An 18285-nucleotide genomic window follows, 5' to 3' on the forward strand; every position below is an offset into this window, starting at 1 on the left:
CTGTGGGCCTGAGTTTATGTAGTAAATTCATATAAGGCTTCAATTAATATTTAATTAAGCATTCGAAACAGTGGGTATATTTAATGTTTGCTGTATGATCTCACTTAATAAGAAACCTCCACTAACACAGCTCTTATTTTGCAGCAGCACGTGGCGCCATGATTGTGACAAGAAACACACATGAGCTCTGCTCGCCCCCTCATGACTCATATTTGTGGCTATAAAGTCAACTTTACATGACGGCCCCCAGGTCTTCAAGCTGGCAGAGTACATTTTGTACCTGACAAGATAATTTTACTAAATAAGAGAGGTAAGAATTGATGGCATGCAAAATTCGACTGGTTTAAAGCTGTAGAGAGACACAAAAGACCACAAATTTGTGTGACCTGAATAAAGTGCTTTGAAATATTTTTTTTTGAGGTAACTAGTGCACTAGATTAAATAAAAGTGGGGAAACGGGCATTATGGCACTGCATGATTTGGCATTAAAGCCCTCAGGTAGAGCTCTGTTTGTTCAAACAGGATAAATACAACAATAGTAACAGTACACGATAAATAACAGCACATACGCAGAGTTTAAAAATCCAGGTCCGTTACGAACACAATGTTTTCATTGGTCAATGTTTTCAAGGGTGAAGACAGCCACAAAGCCAGATAAGAGGAGGTTTTGATGGGCCTTGATTCATTAAAAAAACGGTCAAGTCTACTGGGACAATCCCATAGTCAGATTGTTCTAGGCTTCACGTAGTCAGGAGGACTGAAGTGCTTAGGCAGAGGACAGATCTTTAAGAGCGCTCTCTGGGTTTTCTGAAATGGTGCAGATCTCGTAAGGTAAGGTGTAAAAATCCCCAATATGTATTTTGCATTTTAATAGTGTCTGATCGCAGTGACGATCAGAACAAGAACGTTGGAATATAATCCTGCTGGTCAAGTCTGAATCCGTGTAGTCACGTCCAATATGAGCTACCAAGTGTGAATGTGAAGGTCCGATATAGCACTAGATGATTTTTTCACGGTGAGCTGAGCTTCCGCGCTTTACGATTCCCTGGATCTGCAGAGAAGATAGGGCAGCATGGATCATATGCAACAAGGAAGCTTTCGTCTCTTCAGGGAACTACACTAAACGGGCAGCAGATGTCCAAATAGACTCTCACCTCCAAGCCGGTTGGAGTGATTCTTGATGCAGTCTCCCAGAATGCCCTGCAAGTTGGCAGTAGGGATACGGCCTTCTTGTCTGCGACTCAGATTTTTCACCAGCCTGTGACAGTTCAAATGTTTGAATGTTAGGAAGTTGAACTCAAATAAATTGAAATTAATATAACTGCAGTTTTTTTGTGTCTTTGAAAGGAATCTAATTCTTTAATTCTGAATTTTGCAATAAACCCTTTGCCCAACCCTTGTTAAAATGGTTATTTTTGATAATAGGCATGGGCGTCAGTTTGGTTTGAAATGTGGGGGGGACAGAGACGCATTCGGAAGGGCATTTTCAAAAGTGCTGGGTACAATGACGCATTCATTCTTTTTTCTCTTTCGCGCAGGTCATGTTTTGAAAGACGATGTCCTGTAGCTTACTGATTTAAATAAATAAAAATGTATACAAAGATGTGATGATGTCCGACCAAAAATGTGATGGTACTTTGGGTTTAAATTTAATTGGTCGTAAAATGAAATCTAATATAATGTTGTTAGTATCGTGAATTTTTAGGTGAATAAATACATATATACGTTGCGTATGTATTGTAATGGTCCAGTGGCAGAATTTTTGCCAACCGTGTCGGAGGTTGAGGGTTCTAATCCGCACTCGTATAGTTTTTTTTTCCCTCATCAAAACCGATAATGTTTATCATCAAGAATCTTGATATACTTTATCACTGATAAACATTATCGGTTTTGATGAGGGAAAAAAAACTATACGAGTGCGGATGGATTAGAACCCAGAGAAGCAGGGACACGTTTGTGTGCATTTTGAATTGTGATTTCTCTGGAACGAATAGAATCTCCGCAACGGATTGAAGCGCGCGTCCGAGTGAAGACAACACATTTCAGCGCTAGATCGCCTCTTATTTAACAAATGAATGAAACGAATGCTGCTAGTTAACTGGAGATGTTTTATTTGTATTGATACATCCGTGACGCGAGATGTTTCAAAAGTGGTGGGGACAATATCGACCCTGGCAAAAAGTGGTGGGGACATGTCCCCCCCGTCCCCCCCGTAAATGACGCCTATGATAATAGGACTACATTTCTCACAATGCTTCACATTTAAAGGCACACGCCGACTTTTGGGGACTTTAGTTTATTCACCGTATCCTCCAGAGTTAGATCAGTCCATACATACCCTTCTCATCTCCGTGCGTGCCGTAACTCTGTCTGACGCACCCACCGCTAGCCTAGCTTAGCACAAAGACTGGAGGTAAACAGCTCCATCTAGCCTACAGCTCCCAATAAGTGACAACATAATGCCAACATTTTCCTATTTATATGTTGTGATTTGTATAGTCACAGTGTGTACAAATAACAAGGTCACATGAGACGGCCAACTTCTAACCATATACATATATACACCGTTGTTTTGTTGACAACGGTGCTTTTCAGGTGTTGCGCTAATCACTCCGTCCAAGTAGCAGTGCTTTGCACTGCGGCACCTATTATGCAAAATTCCCTTTTACATGGTGTTTGAACATAAATGTGTGTTGGCAGTGTGTGTACACAACCACCCTAATGATAAAAATCCACCCAGTGCTTTTTTTAATCCCCATAAATCATAAGCAGAGTTTCAGAACAATCCGCTTTCAGATTCTGGGCAATGTGACGTACTTTTGCACAAGCCCCTCCCACGACTGTTGACTGACACTGCCGTATAAGCGTAGACCCGCCCTGAGTGAGCTAAACACAGTCCGCCATTGTTTTGACGCCAGAGCAGCTGTAGACAAGAATGTCTTCTAAGCGATTGAGGTGTTTTGTTGTTGAATGTAAGAATGAACATAGTAGTCGTCATTTACTCCCGACATCAGAGCCGCATGAAGACAGTAGATTTGTTTACTGTTAGTTGTAACAAGTGTTTTGTGTAATTTGCTGTGTATGTCATTTGAATGCATTGGAGAGAGAGAGTTTATGGATAGACTTTAATGCGCCCTTTTTGTACTGTTTTACTCGGCTCTTACAGTGATTTTCTGGACTAAAACAAAAGCTTCATCTTTTGTGTGAAGTACAATAAACGCATCAGTACATTTTCGGCCATCACACGGACGGGGTCCGCTACAACAGGCTTGTACTAATAGTGGATAAAAGCAAGATGACAAATAAGTTATAACTATCTCCATGCAGCATATATTCTCTGTAGGCATTATTGTCCGACTCTGGTTCGAACTGAACACTGCTAGTACAGTTTCTGTTCTGACATTTTCATTCCGTGAGATAAGATTGTCCTGACACTGAAGCGTGAGCTCTTGAAGCTCCGCCCTCTTCTTGAAAGGGGGCCAGAGGCACCAGCTCATTTGGATTAAAATGGGACGCACACAAAAACGGCGCGTTTTTTGCTCACCCCCCAAAAGTGGCAATTTTAACATGCTGTAAAAAATTATAGGAGGGGTATTTTCAGCTAAAACTTCACATACACACTCTGGGGACATCAGAGACTTATTTTACATCTTGTAAAAAAGGGGGCATAATAGGTGCCCTTTAAACACTTTTTTTATTTTTTTTATGATTCTGTTGAGTTTAAATGGATAGTTCACCCTGAAATGAAAATTCTGTCAATAATTACTCACCCTCATGTTGTTTAAACCTGTATGACATAAAATATGATGCTTTTAATGAATGTTAGGAACCAAACAGTGACTATTGATTTTCATTGTATGGACAAACAAACATTGAGGCATTTCTCAAAGTATCTTTTCTTTTGTTTTCAACAGGTTTGGAATGACATGAAGATGACAGAACTTTAATTTTTCGATGAACTATTCCTTTAAGTGGCATTTGACAATTGGCAATATCCCTTTATGTTCCCCACACATCACTCACCACTGGCCATCATTTTCCTCATGCTGTAGTTGTATGATATCACCACACTTAATGATCAAGTTATCCAGCCCGGTTTTCCTCCAGTCGACAAAGGCCCTATATCTGCCTGGAACCTAAAACAAAAGTTAAGGCTATAAAAAAAACGTGCGTCAACCTACACGAGTTACCACATCTGAAATAAGTGAGTGTGGGATGTCTCACCAGATGGGCGGCGGCGTCCTCCTCCTCAGTGTCAGACGGGTTAGAGAGGCTGTTTGCTCCACTCCAGTCCTCCAGACCTTCACAGATATCTACAAAATAAGGTGCACCCGGCCAGCCTACACAAACACACCGCATCCATGCTTCAGTGTAAACCCTTGCATTCTGATTCATGAAACACATTCAAAATTCAATATACAGCGTCCGATTAACTCAACTGATGCTGACAGCCTGCGCCAGCTTAGAGATCATGTATGTGGGTGGAGAAATCACATGCTCCATCATGTTTACTGTTTGTGTGTGGCTTTGAGATTTGGCTTGAAGTTTGTGGTGATGGGGATAAAGGTTTTACACTGATGTCTAGGATCAGCTTAAACAGTGCTGCTTTGAAAGTGTTTATAAGTATACGTTTTATAAGCGTTTATAAGTATGTTTTTTTTAAGTGTTTATAAGTATATGTTGGTAAGTACTTACAATTAAGTTTGTACAATAAGAATACACTTGCACTGTGTTGGCCTAACACATTCATGTCTGCATTGTATACTTAAACAGCACACTTAAAGGGTTAGTTCACCCAAAAATGAAAATTATCCCATAATTCACCCTCAAGCCATCCTAGGTGTATATGACTTTCTTCTTTCAGCCAAACACAATCGGAGTTATATTAAAAAATATCCTGGCTCTTCCAAGCTTTATAATGGGAGTGAATGGTACCTTAGATTTTGAAGCCCAAACAAATGCATCCATCTATCATAAAAGTAATCCATAAGGCTCCTGGGGATTAATAAAGGCCTTCTGAAGTGAAGCGATGCATTTTTGTAAGAAAAATATCCATATTCATAACTTTATAGACTAGACTCACTGGCTTCCAGTAACGGCCGTACGCGAGTCTAGTTCCGGCAGAAGAGTGACCTCTGACCCGACGCATGACGTATTGACGAACACAGAAGCACAGAGGATCGAGAAAAACAAAACACCGGTCACAAATGAGAAGTGTAAAACAAGAATTTTTAAAGAGAAATGTCGAAGAGCTTGAGTTTGTTGCCCAGCCCTATTTTTTTGAACCGCGAGAGGCGTCTACTCTCACCTTAGCTTAGCTACACCTACACCTATGTCAAACTCTAAGGTACCATTCATTTCCATTATAAAGCTTGGAAGAGCAAGATTGTATTTGACTGAAAGAAGAAAATCATATACACCTAGGATGGCTTGAGGGTGAATAAATGATGGGATAATTGTCATTTTTGGGTGAACTAACCCTGTGTATGTGTTTAAGTGTGTAATACTCACTGCGTCTGTTGCGCTGGTGCTGGCTAGAGCAGCTGAATGGGTCTGGACTGCTGTGGCCTGACTCAGTCCCCTCTGAGCTGACTGACGCTCTTTGCTGTTTGCTGTGGTACAAGATCAGAGCATGAAGTAAATAAACAATTATTCACACATACACCATCTCTTATACATGAAACAGGAGCCAAACCAGCCATCAGCTCAGCACAAACCATATAAGAAGCTGGCAGATATGGACAGATGGCAGTAATTTCATGACTCTTTCATAACAGACGTGCTGATAAGGAAATGGAGAGAAAATAAAGAGATACGCTCTTGATTTAATGAGATACGACTCAACAGGCTGAGCTTGTTAGCATATCTGTCTTGATCTTAAAAAAGGCCTGTCTTCAAAGCGTTGTTCAACAGCCAAAACAATGGAGTCAAACTAAACTCTTCTGGTGTTCTCTTTTGTTTGCATGTCATGCAAAACAGATGCAGAGATGAGCTGGCAAAGCATCTGCCTGTTATATTGATGAGCAGGGCACTGCTGGTGAGATCGGAGGGGTTAGGCGTGTATGGAAGGGACAGCGATGGTGGTTAAAGCCCTGTATGTGACGGAGCACAGATCCCGCCTGCTTTACCACTGAGCGTCACTGCCGCTGGGAGGGGCGAGTGAGGCGTGGGCTCCGAGCGCGAAGGCACACACACACGCCCCCCGACAGGGACACAAGGTCCAGGCGGGGCAGGCAGCCCTTAAGAACGCCACGGGAAGGCCGCACGGCCCTGTGGGAGGACAGGCAACCACACACAGCGGCTTCATCCCCATCATCATCATCACAAATATTTTTTTTCATACACTTTTACTTAGGATAGGATTTGATAAAATAAGACAACCTGAATGTGTATGGGTTCCATATATGCAAATACAAGAAATATGTCAGGCTTACACACAGGGTCCAAAAATAACAAGATTAAAAATAGCATTGGCGACAATGGTGAGTGGATAAAACAGCTACTCACCAGTAGGCCAGTTACTTATTAGAAACTCCAACATTATATGACTTAATTCAGATTTTAATAATGATAATAATCTGACCTTCACTGATGTTAGTGACGAGCGATTCAAATCTACTAAACAAAACATCTATCCATGTATGAACTGTTTTCTGTTTTTCTGTTTTAAAATCCTCTCAGTGTCACATTATCCTTCAGAAATCATTCTAATATGTTGGTTTGCTACACAAGAAACATTTCTTTTTATTATCAATGTTGAAAACAAGTTGTACAGGATTCCTTAATTAATAGAAAACTCAAAGGAACAGCATTTATTTCAAATAGAAAACTTATGTTACATTATAAATGTCTTTACTCTCACGTTTAGTCACATTGTGTCCTTGCTGAAAGTATAAATTAAACAAAAAAACTTACTGACCCCAATCTTTTGAATGTGTATATATACAAACATATATACAGCATATATAATAAACATAAAATCAAATATAATTTGAGTAATATAATGTAATATAAATATGAAATGTAAAACAATACAATTTTATGACCTGTATATTTATTGCAGGTAAACTTTCTCAATTCACAAAAGTTGCATATAATTCAAAAAAAGTTCATTTTGGACCCTGCTTACACGTGTATTGCTAAAGCAGGGGCTATAAAAGCAGGGATGGTGCTATAAAAGCTATTGGCAGGATTCTGGGAAGGAAATGTCATGTAAGAGATCTAAAAGCAGCAAAAAAGCTGGTCTAAGCCAAAGGGTCAAGGAGAGAGAGTGATTGGTGAGTGTTGAATATGAGGGATTAGAGAGGGGGGCTCAGGGATAGTGTTTTTGCACATTAGAGGATTCTTACCTCACGGAGAGGGGAGGAGACATTTGCATCTGCTCTGAGACTGCAGCAGAGTGACACAACTCCTCTGGACCAATGAGAGACAATGACAGATTACTCAGAGGACTTGTGGAGGAATAACAGTGACATTTTATCATGGGAAATGTGTTGAAACCTTTGAGTTGTTTCTGCTGGTTGGTCAGAATCTTTCTGATCTCGTTCAGCCAGGCGATCTTCACCTCCACTGTGGGTGCCTATGGGAAGTTTTTGCATATCTATGTATATAATAGTAATCATTATCCCAGTCCATTAAATAATACGTTTTTTTAGTTTGTTTGGAGCTATGATCTCATTTTTGTATTTACTTTTGAGTAACACATGAGAAAGTCAAATACATAATACTGTATGTTTGAGCATTCATCTCTGAATATTATGTAAGAAAAAGGGGGCGGTTAGAAATGGTCTATTGCCCGTGAATCATGTTTCTATTTGAAGCTTGATAAATGTGTACGTAGTTATCTAGGTTTCATTATTTTGCATTTGGACAACAGTTACAGTGCAAATTTTGGTTTGACGGCTCGAATTGAAATAATAACCTCTATGAAAATGAGTTGAGAAGAATCGCTCAGACTGCAATTGCATTCAAACATTCTTACCTGTATCACATAGACTTCCTCTCTGCCACTGTACCAGATCTCAAACTTTTTCACATCTCCTTTGACGTTCTCCGTAATGCCTACTGCACTCATCTGCATCATAAACACACCATTTTATACTCACAGTCAGATACATAGATACATCCCGTATAAACATTTCATATCCTGTGACATCCTGTGATATACAGTATAACATCATTTTAAAAACAAGGAAAGACTGTTGTCAGGAACAAACCGGCTGATATACAGCGATGCATGCACATGTGATGCCACCAGGGCTTTCTGGGTTTGTATATGTGCTCACAGCAGGAAGTGTGCCATACCTTAAGACAGTGCTTGAAGCTGTAGGAGGGAGTTTTGTCAGCGTTCTCTCCGTGTTCCTCCCGCCGCTTGCAGAAGAGCAGTGCGTGCTCATGCAGGAACAGGTGTCGCTGCATGGGCTTGAAGCGGGCTAGTTCCTTCACGCGGGTCGGACCCTTCTTATGACTAATCCACACACTGAAGGAGCCCTGCATTAGCACACGGCCCAGATCGCTGAGATCGCCCTGCAACAAACAACATGTTAACTACACATTGAGACACACACAGACACTCACTTTAAGTTGGTAAAACTGTCACCTCATATCCAGTGATGGCAATCTGGTGCATTGAGTCATTGACTGACTTCAGCAGGTCCAGCATGGCTGCTAGCGCCCCCTGCAGTTCAGAAACTCTCTCACAGCCTGAGCTGTACTTCAGAAGCTCCTGTTATCAGACACAAACAACTCCTGATTTCTTCATTGACAAAAATTATTGTTATTTTAGTATTGATTGATTTAGCTTTTATTTTTGTTAATTTTAGTTTAATAATAGTGTAATTTCGTTATGTGCTCTAGTCATTTTGTTATTTCTTTAAAATATTGCTATTTAGGTTTTGTTTATTTTTACTATTTACGGTTAGTGCTTCAACTTAAAGTTATTTCAGTTTATTGCTAAGGCAGCATTTCTAATATTCTAATATTAGAATAAATATTTCTAATGTTTATATTTAATATTATTTCAACTTTATTTCAATGAACAGAAATGTTTTTAATAGTTTTAGCTAACAATAATAACCCTTATTCTTTCATCATAGAAACTACACACTACTGGCTACTTTATTAGGTACACCTAGTAAGTCAAAACCTCCTTCATTTTTCATGATATAGATTCAACAAGGTCCTGGAAACATTCCAGAGTTTTTTGGCCCATATTGATATGAAAGCATCATGCATTTGCTGCACATTTGTCGGATCCACGTCCAAGATGCGAATCTACCGTCCCATCAAATCCCAAATGTTCTCTATTGGATTGAGATCTGGTGACTGTGGATGCCATTTAAGTTTAGTGAACTCATTGTTCAAGAAACTAGTATAATTGTGACATGGTGTGTTATCCTGCTGGAAGTAGCCATCAGAAAATGTGTTCACTGTGCCCATAAAGAGATGGACATGGTCAGCAACAATACTCAGGTAGGCTGGGGTGTTTAAACGGTGCTCAATTGGTACTAAGGGGCCCAAAGTGTGCCAAGAAAATACCCTCCACACACCATTACACCAACAGCAGCAGCCTGAACCATTGACACTGTACAAGGCAGCATGGATCCATGCTTTCACACTGTTTACGCTAAATTCAGGCCTAAACAACTTGAGCAGTTGAACAGGTGGCTGGTGAGTGTATTTCTTGGTCGACTAAAATCAAAAGACACAAGATTGCAGGATGATATGATACCAATTGCAGTTCACATTAACTTTATCCCAGACAACCTTTTCAAGCATACTGAGGTGTAAAATGTTCTAGTCAAACGGACTTGGCACCAAAATATGTACTGTAGTGTGAAAGCATCCTAAAATACACATTTGTATTCAGCTAAAGTTCACACCTTTAATAGGAGTTGATATTTCGTAAGGCGCTGGACTGGTTTCAGCAGGTATGAGTCAAGAGCAAGTTTATGTTCCAGCTTCTTTTGGCACTCCTGAAACACAAAGCACACATCTCAGATTTTTCTAGATGCATGCCAGTGAGCTGCAAGTGCGTTTATAGATGGAGATGGTTTTTATTACCTGGAAGAACGGACAGTCAGAGAACTGCCTCCATAAGGACTCAGATCGAGGCTTGTTTTGACAGTAACATTCATATAAATGGAAATGGTCTTTCTGAAAATAGACAGATATTTAATGTTAGATCTGTTTTGTAAAAAAATTAGTAAAGACATGAACACTAACCACAAATTATCATCATATGGTGTTTTAAACTTCCTCACCCGTTCCAGAAAACATGCCCCTACTGCCTCTGGACTCTCTAGACAACTTTCCAAATCCTGTAGGAAGACACTGGAAGACAAAAGACATATATATATAGGTATTTTTATTTATTTATACACCCCTCACTAAGTGTCAGTCAGTCTTATCTATTACAGACATGCAATGAGGCATAGTGTGACTGGGAAAAAAGGAAACAAAATAGTTGCTAAATTATTTATGCATGCATACTAGATATTGTATACATAATTCCTGTGATGGCAAAGCTTAAATACAAAAAAAGTTTAGTGTCACATGATCCTTCATAAATCATTCTGATAATATGCCGATTTGGTGATCAAGTAACATTTCTTATTATTTTCAATGATGTCAGGATTCTTTGATGATTAGAAAGTTGAAAAGCATTTATTTAAAATAATAAATCATTTGCAACATTATACATGTCTTTACTGTCACGTTTGATCAATTAAATGCATCCTCTCTGAATAAAAGTATTTTTTGATACTTCATTAAAAGTTTCTTAATTTTTTTTTTTGAATGGTAGCATATACATTTTAAAATATTCTTAAATGTTTAGCCACATATTTTCGTATCTTATTAGTATGTGTTTCTAACCACAAAATGTTTTTTTTAAAAATACTTTTAGAGTTTTTTGTAAATATATTTTGAATTAAGTCTTTTATTTTTTTGTCAGATTTATGTTTAAAACTAGAAAAAAGCATTTTGTGGTTAGACCATTCAAAAAAAAAAATTTAACCACATATTTTCATATCTTAGTATGCTTCTAACCACAAAATGCCTTTTCTTGTTTTAAACATAAATCTGACAAAAAAAAAATAAAAGACACTTAATTCAAAATATATTTGCTAAAAACTCTAAAAGTATTTATCTTAAAATGATTTAGCTTAAGTAAATTTATTTTGTTGTAAGGATGTTTAGTTTTTTTTTGTTTTGTTTTTACTGGAAAACAAGGCAAGAAATATAAAGAAATAAATGTTTGCTGTGTATAGCCTTATAATCTTACTGACTCCAAACTTTTGAAAGGTAGTGTATGTGTATTGTATACAATATATGTGTATTGTGTGCTGATATGCATGTACAAATCATATATGTTCTACAACTAGTGTGCATTACATTAAGTATGCACTACAATTAATATGTATTCAATCAAATTTACACCACAAATGCATAGTATGCAATTACAATTAGTATGTATTCAATGTAATATTCACTACAAATATGCACTATGCAATATCTAGTACATATAAATAATTTAGCAACTATTTCGGTTCCCCAGTCGCACTATGCCTATTTCCGTCTCAGTAATAGATAATACTGACTGACACTCAGTGAGGGGTCACAGCTGTCTATCAGAGCCCCCGCTCTGCTGATGCGCTCCCTTCCAGCTGAGCTCTCATTGGCTTAATCAAATCCTTATTTGACCAACAGCCATTTAGCTGTAATTAAAGTGCTTTAATTGGCGAAACGACTTCCTGCAGTCAACCAATTTGGCAATTTGCCTCACCCGGGGATTAAGACCCAGCAGGCAAGACTGGTTTCAAAGCCACTGACAAACACAGCTGCATAAACCGATAAGTTTTATTTAAAATAAGATGTTTTATGAAGGTGTCTTGAAGTCAAAACTGTGAGTGTGCAGTTGTGTCTGACTTGCTTTATCTCCCTGCAAACAGAATCATATTTCTGTCTGAAGTTATTGTTAACATTTTGCTCCTGCCGTTAGCAACGTTATGAAGTTCTCTGTGTGTGTGTGACTGTGTGTGGCCTTGCCTGCTGTGGAAATTGTAGAGATCAGGCAAGTTTCCAAACAGCACATCTCTCTTGTTGCGAAGACTTGTTGGCAGGACCAAAGCAAGAGACGGATTGTCCATTTCAGCCCTGTAGCCCTGCAAAATCCAGACAAATAAAGTGAGAGAGAGATCATAAACAAATCCACAGCATCAACACCTCATACAGTAACTTTAAACTCTATTTTCAGCGCCACAATCAGAAGAATGAAAGTCATCTTACCAGGAGCACCGCCAGCAGCTCCTCCACATAGATCCTCTCGGTCTCTATCAGCTCCTTCATCACATGTCTGGAGTCACACACATTCACAGGGTCATCAGACACGTCAGTGTCATTTAAACAGACCGTGTCAGACAGCAGACTCACCGTTTGAGCAGGTCAGTGCTGTCTTCTCCATCTATACTGTAGGGGAGAGGGCTGGCCATCTGATAATCATGAATCACCTCAATCTGACTCGCACAAAAAACACTAAATGATTTCCTGATGTTAATTTAATCAAACCACACATACTGCACGTGTCGTTTCTATCTTTTCTGATCTTTATCAACTTTTTTTCTATATGACAACCGAAATACATAAAAAAATAAAAAAAACACATTTAGTTATATGAAGATCATATTCAAACGGTCAAATCTACATCACTTCCTGTATATTTCAGTGAACATTTCACAATTGACAAATATATTTACTTTTTAAGTTTTCTAAATACAAATAAAAATCACAATTAAATCACATTTTCAGATTTTTAACGTTTAAACGATTGTCAATTGTGTGATTTAATTGTGATTTGTAAATGTATTTAGGATACAAGCAATGAAATTATCCTAAACAAAGCAAAAGTTTAAAATGTCACCATAATTTCCACTACAGAGCCTTACAATAAATCACAATAATACAAAAAATTATTTAAGATGTGACGGAAATGAGTTTCAGACCAAAATGAAAGAATTCTACTGTGATTGGACAAACAAACATTAAACTAGTGAGAGAGTTTATTTTCTACAGTTGAAGAAACATCCATATATTGTATTATGACATTGGTAGTAAATTCGGACCATTGGTAGTAAAATAACCTTGCAAATGCATTTGTAAAGACCAAATGAAAAAGTACTGTTTACCTTCCTGCAGTTTGGGCTTTTCCTTGATGTTCTTTTGCCTGGCAGTGGAAGGTCAAAGGTGAACTTTAAACTGGAATTAAAGTCTGTTTTAAACAAGAAGAGCAGGTGGATACAACACAGAATCAACACTAACATGTAAAAAAACATTTACAAGAAAAGCATCAGTCATTTTTAAAGGTTGCATTACTAAAATAGACCAATGACTATAGCAGCACTAAACATTAACATCCACAGCACTATGAACAATTAATTTATATCAACAAAGACATTCAGACAGCACTGGACATAACACAATAAATATTTCCAATATCAGTCAGATCTGACTTTGGAAGTCATTCAGAAGACAGCACCAGTTTATGTGTAAGTGAGTAAAATCCACCCTAAAACTATTGTTTCAGCTACAGATCCATCTTTACATTGCTTTCCAGTCAGATCACTTTTGATGGGCTGTTATCCAGCTGTGCTGAAGATCACTGTGTATCAGGTGAGCTCTGCACATCTCTATCGCTTCTTCCCTTGATCTCTTCATCTTAAAGTGCCTCAGCTCTCTCAAGAATACTGAGTGCCAGAAATCTCTCTCCTTTATCATCTCCTTCACAATTAACTCATTCATAATTTTGATCTAAAATATATTATTATTCTGCAATCCAACTTACTTTTTCTCAGGACTGGTTAGCGAACATATTTAGAAGCCGCCATGGTCACTAATGACGTATACAGTTTAATGGTCATTACACAAAAAGATCTGACAGCTGAGATTTGACCTCTATTGACCAATCGGAATGAATAAAATGTCATTTTTGCATTCTGGGGTAAACAAAAAGTTATCCTTCCTAATTTACACAAAGGCATTAATTTGACTGTAGGTCATAAAAAAAACTTTGTTGTGTCTCCCTGGAGTTAAAAATGATCAAAAGAGCTTTAATGTGAATTGAAAATACACCCTATTTCACAACTTCCCAGGAAGTCTGCATTATCCGCAGGGATTTATTAGTAAGAAGAAGCAGCTGTGTAGTAGGTTACTTGGCTGCTGTCTAGCTTCATCTCTCAGATATGAAACATGTAATGCAGAGTCTTGAGAAGAAGGATTAACTATTTATAAGATTGTGAGAACTCATGGCTGAAAACATATTGAGGATAAGTGGACCTAAATCAAAGTATTTATTATAAAAATAGTCTTTTCAAGGTCTTGTACCGGCACATACCATGTTTGGGGGAGAAGAGGGGGGATTTTGAGCGTGGTAGGTTCTCTGGTCGAGGGGCCACCAGTTGAATTGGCCGGACGTGTTTGTGTGCCAGTTTCCTCAGGCAGTTCTGTCTGGACTGAATTAGAGCCTGCACAGAGCTATGCTTTTGAAACGTCTTCTCTATATGAGCCTGAAACAGCACAGACACACATAATTAGGCATTTACATTTATATACTGCCTAGAATGTAGCCAAAAGCCGCTTTAACACCATCGGGCCAAAACAAATACATCAGTCATTGCCTTGGTAATGCAAGAGTTTACAGACGTATAAGATGTAAATAGCGACCGCGTTGTGAAGGATGATCAGATACTTTGCTCAAGAAGAAATCGCTTGGCCAGCTACTGAGAAACTGGCAGCCAGGCAACAGACAAGTAACCAATCCTGAGTGGCGATGTCACTACACACACACACACACACACTCTATCAGCCAACCAGGCTGAGAATTGCGGGCCGAGAACAGTTTGTAATCTATATCTGGAACAGCATTATTATAGTTTCTAATAATATATCTGGAACTGTTCCTTGCCGTTCTTAGAACCGCTCAGCCCAAGGGAGGAAAAGCGGCTAAATATTCAAGACTGAGAAGTTACAAAAATCTAATTTTAGGAATTAGCCATTGAGAGAAGCATATTGATCAATTGTTATTCTGAACACCAGTCATAAATACGACAAATACTGAAAAATCAAAAATTTCACCTTCCATCAAAAGCTAAAATGTACATTTCTGTAACTACTGTCTGTAGGAATTTACATCAAACAGCTGCTGAAACTGTCTTTTCGTAGTCTGTCAGTATTCACCTGGATATAAGGAGTGAGCACAGATTCATTCTCCAGAAAGAGCACATCCGTGCCTGCACCGAGGAGAGGTGGTGCCGCCTCCTGGAACTTCTCGATATCTCGAAGAGCTGTCTGTGCACCCTCTTTAGACTGGAATTTATCCACCTGCTGATTGGCCAAGAGATAAGCGCCATCATCACACCACTGCTGAGCCTGCAGAACAAAAGATATTACAAAACCATAAAGATCAAGACACTGGAATATTGTCAAATATATACACCCTTAAAAATAAAGGTTCTTTATTGGCATTTATGGTTCCATGAAGAACCTTTAACATGTTTGGAAATGTTCTTTATTGTGGATAAAAGCTCTTTAGATTATTAGAATGTTCTTCACACTAAGAAAAAAAATGGCTATTTTAAGAACTGTTCACTGAAAGGTTATTTGGGGAACCCAAAATTGTTCTCCTATGGCATTGCTACAAAAATGTTTTGGTTCAGAACAATATTTAAAATGATATCTTTATCATTACAATAATCATCCTTGTTGTGAACTGACCTTTATTAGGCAAGGACACATTCAATTGATTAAAAGTGACAGCAAAGACATTTGTCTCACAAAAGATTTCTTTTCCAAATAAATAAATAATGTATCAGAGTTTACACAAAAATGTTAAGGAGCACATCTCTTTATAACATTGATATAATAAGAATCATGTGACACTGAAGACTGGAGTAATGATGCTGAAAATTCAGCTTTGCCATCACAGAAATAAATTACATTTAAAAATATATTAAAACAGAAAGCTGTCATTTTCAATTGTAATAATATTTCACAATATTATTTACTGATATTACTTGATTTTTGATCAAATAAATGCAGACACAATTGAGCATAAAAGACTTCTTTCAAAATGATTTAAAAAATCTTAATGACACAATTCTTTTTTTTATAACAGTAAATGAGTTACTGTAAAAAATAAAGAGGGAATGTGTTATCCCACCTCTTGGAGGCGACGCAGTAGGGTCAGTGCTTGTGTCAGTGAGTTGCTTTTAGTACTGAGGGCAGAGGTCAGGGTGTCACACTGATGTCTGAGTTCATTACAGCGCTGGACAATCAGAGCCATGGCATAGTGGTGCCCAGCAGCCAGCTGATGCCCGTGCAGAATAAGAACCTGAGCACGACTCATCTCCTCCTAAAACACACACTGCTGTCAGAAACAGTATATTTGTGACTGCATGTACAACATGAACAGGGTGGCATGATGCAGCTACCTGCGCACGTTTTTCCAGATTGTCCAACTCTCTGACGGCCTGCTCTGTTTGGGACAGGGATTCTCCTGTGACACTTATCTTCCTTTCCTGTGCTCTTAATTTCTCTAAAGAGCACTCCATCTGACAGAAAGAGAAAATTAGTTAACATACCTTCAACGACTCTTTCTATTATCACAGGAGGAAAAAATGATCAATCTCTCTTTTCTTTACTTTTACTCTTGAAATTAGGTAATGCAGTACTGCTACTATTTGTGGATCTTGTAAGATAAATTGCTTGTGTTTGTTGCAGGGGTGTAGAAAAGAATTGAAAAGCAGGGCAACATTCCATAATTTGTAACTAAATAATCAATATAATGCAGTTTTACTATTATAATAATCAGCATTTTAGAATTTTTTGTATTTATTTATATTTATTTTTGCATGACACAGCATTGGTTGAATACATCACCATGCTGAATTCAGTGGAACAAAGTGATTTTGTGAATTCTTTCCTCATACATTATATACAATATATTATTTCAGATTTACTCGTTGCCTGGCCATGTCATACTCTATAAACACTCTCAGGTACTGTTTACTATAGTTTTGCTCCATTTTATTCGAAATTAGCAAGCCGTTTATAGAGTGCTGTGGGGATTACGTAATTTTATAAGACAAAACCCGAAAACGAGTTCTGGTTCCATCGTCCCGAAGTCAATGTTTTTTGTATATTTTATGGGATTTTGGTTAAAAGCCTGGAATAAGGTTTGTGGTGAATACAAACTATTGAATATTTTCACCAGTGTTATATTAACTTCAGGGTTGGCCTACAAAAATATGCCATCACTGCAGCACTCGATTGCAAGGCATTAAATATTAAGCAAGTGTCCTGGTATACAATGCCAAAACTAAACTATAAAAATATAAGGTTTGTCAAAAAAGTCATCAAAAATTCACTTTGAATAAAATGCAAACTCTTGCCTTGACAGATCAAAATTACCCAGAAGATGTGAATATGATCAGAATCATTGCATGATCAAATGCCAACACTGGCTTTGTATAAAGCATTTGTTTGTGAGCCAAGGTTGTATATCAGTATACTGTGATCATGCCTAAAACAATCAGAAGCCGTTTTCGATGTTAGGGACAGAAAGTTAGTTCACCTCCTGAAAACTGTGCTCATATCTCAGCAGTTGTAAATACTGCTGCAGTTTGAGGTGGTGCTTATCAAAGAAGCCATCAAAAGCCATCTCCATATCTGTGAGCTGAGCCAGCAGCCTGCAGGAACACATACAGCTAAGTTAGGAAACTTCAAAAAGTTCACATCATTTTGGAAATGAACGTGTGTGTATTGGTGAAGCAGACTATTTGAGGATCAAACTCTATACCTCTGCATGGTATCCCAGTCCTGTGTCATGTCCCAGCGTGTGTCAGCGTCCGCCTCCTTCCTTGAAGTCTCCAGGTTAGTGAGTAGCTGCCGCCCTTCCCTCATCACAGATCTGATGGCATCCTTCACCCATGAATAGTAACCACAACAACACTGCTTTTATTGACAACACAAAATCGTGGAACAAAACAACAGCCAGAGCCCAGAGGGGCTGGAAAAACACAAGAAAAGACTAGACAGGAGCTAAAAGTGACTGCAGACTGGGGTGGAATAGACCTTTTGTGCTCTCAAGTTCTGTGTACCCTAATCATGATTTATTCCCCTCTGGTACATCAAATATTTTTGATGTTTTCCTTGGCAAAAGCAAGTGGTATAAACAAAGGACCGAAGTTAGGGTAGACACCATGTTTAATCTGATGCAAAAAAGAGGCTGCG

At 38.3% G+C, this 18285-nt stretch overlaps 1 protein-coding gene across 2 annotated transcripts in view; it reads right to left on the minus strand.

Moving 5' to 3' along the window:
- Positions 1 to 225: 225 nt before the first annotated feature.
- The window catches only part of mcf2a (MCF.2 cell line derived transforming sequence a), a 28479-nt gene continuing 10419 nt past the window's right edge, over positions 226 to 18285 (minus strand). For both annotated transcript variants that reach the window (XM_056233661.1, XM_056233662.1), the window contains 23 exons: positions 17852 to 17973; positions 17627 to 17741; positions 16485 to 16604; positions 16214 to 16405; positions 15232 to 15423; positions 14390 to 14561; positions 13185 to 13267; positions 12433 to 12515; positions 12289 to 12355; positions 12049 to 12164; positions 10263 to 10332; positions 10063 to 10155; positions 9882 to 9974; positions 8600 to 8725; positions 8305 to 8526; positions 7982 to 8074; positions 7501 to 7579; positions 7350 to 7413; positions 5512 to 5612; positions 4225 to 4340; positions 4024 to 4136; positions 1155 to 1258; positions 226 to 1051 (listed from right to left, as the gene is read on the minus strand). In XM_056233661.1, coding sequence (XP_056089636.1) covers positions 1011 to 1051; positions 1155 to 1258; positions 4024 to 4136; positions 4225 to 4340; positions 5512 to 5612; positions 7350 to 7413; positions 7501 to 7579; positions 7982 to 8074; positions 8305 to 8526; positions 8600 to 8725; positions 9882 to 9974; positions 10063 to 10155; positions 10263 to 10332; positions 12049 to 12164; positions 12289 to 12355; positions 12433 to 12515; positions 13185 to 13267; positions 14390 to 14561; positions 15232 to 15423; positions 16214 to 16405; positions 16485 to 16604; positions 17627 to 17741; positions 17852 to 17973 — 2577 coding nt within the window. In that variant the 3' untranslated portion in view covers positions 226 to 1010. The remainder of the gene's footprint in view (positions 1052 to 1154; positions 1259 to 4023; positions 4137 to 4224; positions 4341 to 5511; positions 5613 to 7349; positions 7414 to 7500; positions 7580 to 7981; positions 8075 to 8304; positions 8527 to 8599; positions 8726 to 9881; positions 9975 to 10062; positions 10156 to 10262; positions 10333 to 12048; positions 12165 to 12288; positions 12356 to 12432; positions 12516 to 13184; positions 13268 to 14389; positions 14562 to 15231; positions 15424 to 16213; positions 16406 to 16484; positions 16605 to 17626; positions 17742 to 17851; positions 17974 to 18285) is intronic.

The sequence above is a fragment of the Rhinichthys klamathensis genome, unplaced genomic scaffold (assembly GCF_029890125.1).
Source record: "Rhinichthys klamathensis goyatoka isolate OS25496 unplaced genomic scaffold, OSU_Roscu_1.1 h1tg000375l_1, whole genome shotgun sequence".
Lineage (NCBI taxonomy): Eukaryota > Metazoa > Chordata > Actinopteri > Cypriniformes > Leuciscidae > Rhinichthys > Rhinichthys klamathensis.